This window comes from Rhinoderma darwinii, chromosome 5, assembly GCF_050947455.1.
Source record: "Rhinoderma darwinii isolate aRhiDar2 chromosome 5, aRhiDar2.hap1, whole genome shotgun sequence".
NCBI classification, from domain to species: Eukaryota; Metazoa; Chordata; class Amphibia; order Anura; family Rhinodermatidae; genus Rhinoderma; species Rhinoderma darwinii.
The window spans coordinates 344,462,224-344,466,438 of NC_134691.1; the positions used below are offsets into that span (position 1 = coordinate 344,462,224).

The window sequence follows — 4,215 nt, forward strand, 5'->3', positions numbered from 1 at the left end:
GAAAGAACGTGCACGACAGGTCAAAGACAAAAACAGCGGACGTAAGAAAACGAGGTAAGGAACATTTTATCTCCAAACATTATGTAAATACTCAGAAACATTCCTATGGAAGTAAAATTAAATTGTATCTCATTGTTTAGTAGCACTAAACACCCAGAAGATCATAGAAAAAAGGAAGAAGAAGAAGTAATCCTGACAAGTGACTCTGAAGAGGAAAGTACAGTAGAGGAGAGGAGCGAACGAACAGAAAAGATAACTGACCAGCAAGAAAACCAAGAGGAAGAAGAAGAAGAGGACAAAGAAGAAGAGGACGAAGCGATGGAGACAGAAACATTGACAACTCAGCCCAAGATTTCCTGGAACAACCCGCTGAGGAAGAAGATGTGTGAAGCCGGGATGTACAGGAGACATTCAATGGAGTCAGAGCCGTTTTCTGGATTTGTGAAATATCTTTCAAAGTCCTTAAGTGTCGTGAGGTGCAAACAGGAGGTAAGAAGCCGATCTTTATGTATCCTAGATCTGTGTAAGCGTCTGCTCCTCTTTTATTCATCTTATTTCAATTGATCATTTTAGGTAAAGTACATTGGTCGTTACCTGTACTACATGGACAATAAGAAGCCGTCATTGAACTTCCTTTACAACAACGAGAAGACATACAAATACTTCACCGAGCTCCGGAAAATTGGCAACACCCATCAGGACGTCTTCAAATATCACAATATTTTGATGCAGTTTCTCTATTACCTGATGAATGCCACATCACGAGATTACAAAGACGAGAAGACATATGATCTGGCCTATAACTTTATTAATGCAATTGGACCGTTTGAAAAAAGTCTCAGCAAAGGAATTGCCAAAGAGAATCTCGCAAAGAGGTAAGAAGAGAAACAGGTCTTATAATAAATGAAAAGAAAGAAAATCATAACTTTTTCATTCATTTATTAATTTTCATTTATTTTCTTTAAATAGAGCTGCTGACCCGGTCTACATGAAGATATACATGCATGGCATGGCCAGAGCAGCGTTGCTGCGGGAAGAACTTATTTGTGAAAACCTAGAGAAGGCTGCCACCTCAAAGTAAGTATCTGAGCAGTGTTATGTTCGTATTCTTCCCCCTTGACATATATTGGGATTATTATTTTCTATTTTCTCTTTTACTAAATCATTTGTGTCTTCTACAGAGCTGCAATGGAGGAGGAACAACAGATCAAAAAAGACAAGGAAAGAAAGTCTTCTCCTCCCGTGATGAGGACCAAAGAGGAGGAATATAAAATATTCACTGATAAATATCCGCTGACTGTGGAGAAGGAGCCACCAGCACTGAAGAGGTGCTTCACAGAGTCCACAGTCCATGGACAGCACCTGTATGATCGGTGGAGGAAACAGCAGAACAGAATGCGGGTGGACTATATAATCGGTAAGATTAATGTTCGATCAGATGCTTTTCGATGTCTATATCATAATAACTTATTAATACATTCTTTAATCTATTCTTAATAGGAATGCTTCAGGAACACCGGCCGGATGAAGAAGAAGTGAAGAGGTGTATCGGACATCAGCTCTGGAAAAACAACTTGCCTAGAGTCAAAGACATCTTAGATCAATGGAGTAGAAGATGAGACGGCTCAAGAAGTTCAACTGAATGGACTTTAATCTGAATTTATAAAAGAACTTTGATTTGTTGGGGTTTTGGGATGTTGAGTTTTGTAAAATAGATACATTTTTCTTGTTTTGCAGAACTTTGTGTTTAGAAGTTCATTAAACAATAGATGGGGAGAGTTATGTTAGAATATAGGGTTTGGGGGAAGACATAAGGGTTAATGTTAAAATGTTGAGTATTGTTAGAAACCCATTAAATAGAAAGTTTATCGCTAGGGGTTGGGTGGAATTATATTTAGGTAGAATTGGGTGAGGAAAGTCTTTACATTGTGGATTTAGGGTGCAGAGTAAGGTTTTAATGTAAGGGGATAGAGAAATTCATTATACATTCGACAGGGAAAATATTTGCCCAATGTGATGTTCTGGGTGTCGTTTGACAGCTCTGAGTGTGTTCTACACGATAGTGTCATAAGAAGAAAATAATCATTGCTGTTAGAGATGATTGAATTTCCCAAAATCCCGGTCCGATTCTATTGAACCGGCCGTTAGATTCGATTATGTTCGAATAAATTTGTCACAAATCAAAAGCGCCCCGATTGCCATGAAAAGTTGTGTATGACACCCTGAGGTCTTCTAGGACCATAGACAACCCCTTTCAAGCTCTTTAAAGTTAAGACAGCATTAGCGATCTCAATGTGACAATAACATATATGGCTATGAGTAAATAGCCCGTTGTAACCGGTAGCCGGGGTGGAGTTAGGGTGCAGGGTTAGGGTTTAATGTAAGGGGATAGAGACACTCATTATACATTTGACAGTGAAATTATTTGCCCAATGTGATATTCTGGGTGTTGTTTGATAGCTCTGAATGTGTTCTACACTAATTTGTCATGAGAAGAATATAATCATTACTGTTAGAGATGAGTGAATTTTCTGAAATTCAATTCTGGTCCAATTTTATTGAACCGATTTAATTTTGTCCGAATAAATTTGTCGCAAATTAAAAGTCTCCTGGTTGTCCTGAAAAGTCGTGTATGACAGCCTGAGGTCTTCTAGGACCGTAGACAACCCTTTCAAGCTCTTTCATGCCAAGACAACAATAGTAATGTTAAAGTGACAGCTACATATATGGCTATGGGTAAACGGATGGTAGCCGGAAGTAACAAACAGCCTGTTTAATAACACAATGCACTGTCAGATTTTTTTATGCAATCTAAAATTAAGAAATGGTCCAAAAATTCCTTTTTGGTGGAAGATGCCACCCGGTGTTTATAGACACACAGTAGTATCAGAAATAGCAATTTATTTGAAATAAAATTGTCACTTGGACACAAACTGAAGTATAACGGTAATGTATAAAAGTATAAATGCTTGATGCAGAACAATATGCCAATTTTTGGTGGCACTATTAGATATATATTAAACAATAAGTGATGACATGTACATGACATCTGTTTCAGAATGCAGCGGTGCGCTATCAGCACCAGGATTAATATTATGGAAGAAGATTTGTGAATGATGTGATAAAGATTGTTGATTCACATATTAATGTAAGAATTGTATAGCTGCAGCAGCACTCACTCACAGCAATGGCTGCCTGTCTAACTAACACACTGACTGACTTCTATCTCTCTTTAAAATCTATCTCTCTAAGAAATGATTGTAAAGCTAACTATTCTATTCTCCTCACTTTAAAACACACTCACTGACACTAATCACATATATCTGTATTCTGTGTTTTTCTATTTCTCACTTTCTGTCTGACGTCCTCACTCTCCTCTCTGTATTCAAACAAGTCTCCCTCAAAAATTTCCAAGAAGAGGACAACACTAAATAAAAGTTTGAATAGATTTAAAGTAAAAATTTAATCAAGAGAGTGAGAGTGAAGAGAACAGCACACTATAGCGTCCATGACCATGGGCCGTCGGGTTTACTCACCTCCCGATGCCCGCAACCATGGATCCGTGATGGTCCCCATCTCCTTCCTAGGAGACGCCAGTGGTCACTTCCGCTCTGGACTGCTGTGTCCCGTAGGGTGCGCGCGCACGCTCGTGCCCGGCATTAAAGGGCCATTGCGCGCACAAGGGGAAATAATCATCATCAACTGCCATGATTTCCTGGTCTATAAGAAGTCCCCAGGCCTTCTGATCCTTGCCTGAGCGTTTTTAGTTATCCCAAGTCTGTCTTTCAAATTGTCCCTTAGTGTTTCCCGTTCCAGTTGTTACCCATGCCCTGTTTCCTGTTCCGTGCTGTTCTTGTTCCTGTGCCTACTAGTGTCGGAATCGTGTCACGTCCTGTGTCATCTGCCACGTCCCGAGGAATTCACCACGTCTGGCGCAATCTGTGTCATCCGCCACGTCCTGTGTCTTCTGCCACATCCTGTGTCTTCTGCCACATCCAGAGGGATTCGCTACGTCTGGCACAAATTGCGGCACCTGTGACATCCGCTATGTTTGGTGTTACCTGCTGCGCCCATCTCCATCAGTGCCAGAGCTGTGGCCACTGTCTGGACTATCCAGTTACCCTTGTGCGGGACTTGTATTCTGGGGTTCCTGTTCTTTGGCCAGCTGCCTCCCTGCTACGGCAGAGCGGCCTAGTGGGTCCACAAACCCACTAC

The 4,215-nt window shown here is 40.6% G+C and overlaps 1 protein-coding gene across 1 annotated transcript; it reads left to right on the forward strand.

The window, feature by feature from the left end:
- The first annotated feature begins 348 nt into the window (after positions 1-348).
- Positions 349-2,549, forward strand: LOC142653104 (uncharacterized). Its single transcript, XM_075828813.1, has 4 exons — positions 349-875; positions 970-1,077; positions 1,182-1,417; positions 1,501-2,549. Exons 1-4 carry the CDS (start codon positions 604-606, stop codon positions 1,617-1,619), a joined length of 735 nt encoding a protein of 244 aa, XP_075684928.1. The 5' UTR covers positions 349-603; the 3' UTR covers positions 1,620-2,549.
- The last annotated feature ends 1,666 nt before the right edge of the window (positions 2,550-4,215 follow it).

Bases quoted from the DNA above. Each gene is read 5' to 3' on its own strand.
- LOC142653104 (XM_075828813.1), top strand. From the start codon at position 604: ATGGACAATAAGAAGCCGTCATTGAACTTCCTTTACAACAACGAGAAG. The intron at 876-969 runs GTAAGAAGAGAA...TTCTTTAAATAG, and splicing joins AAAGAGAATCTCGCAAAGAG to AGCTGCTGACCCGGTCTACA. The intron at 1,418-1,500 runs GTAAGATTAATG...TATTCTTAATAG, and splicing joins GCGGGTGGACTATATAATCG to GAATGCTTCAGGAACACCGG.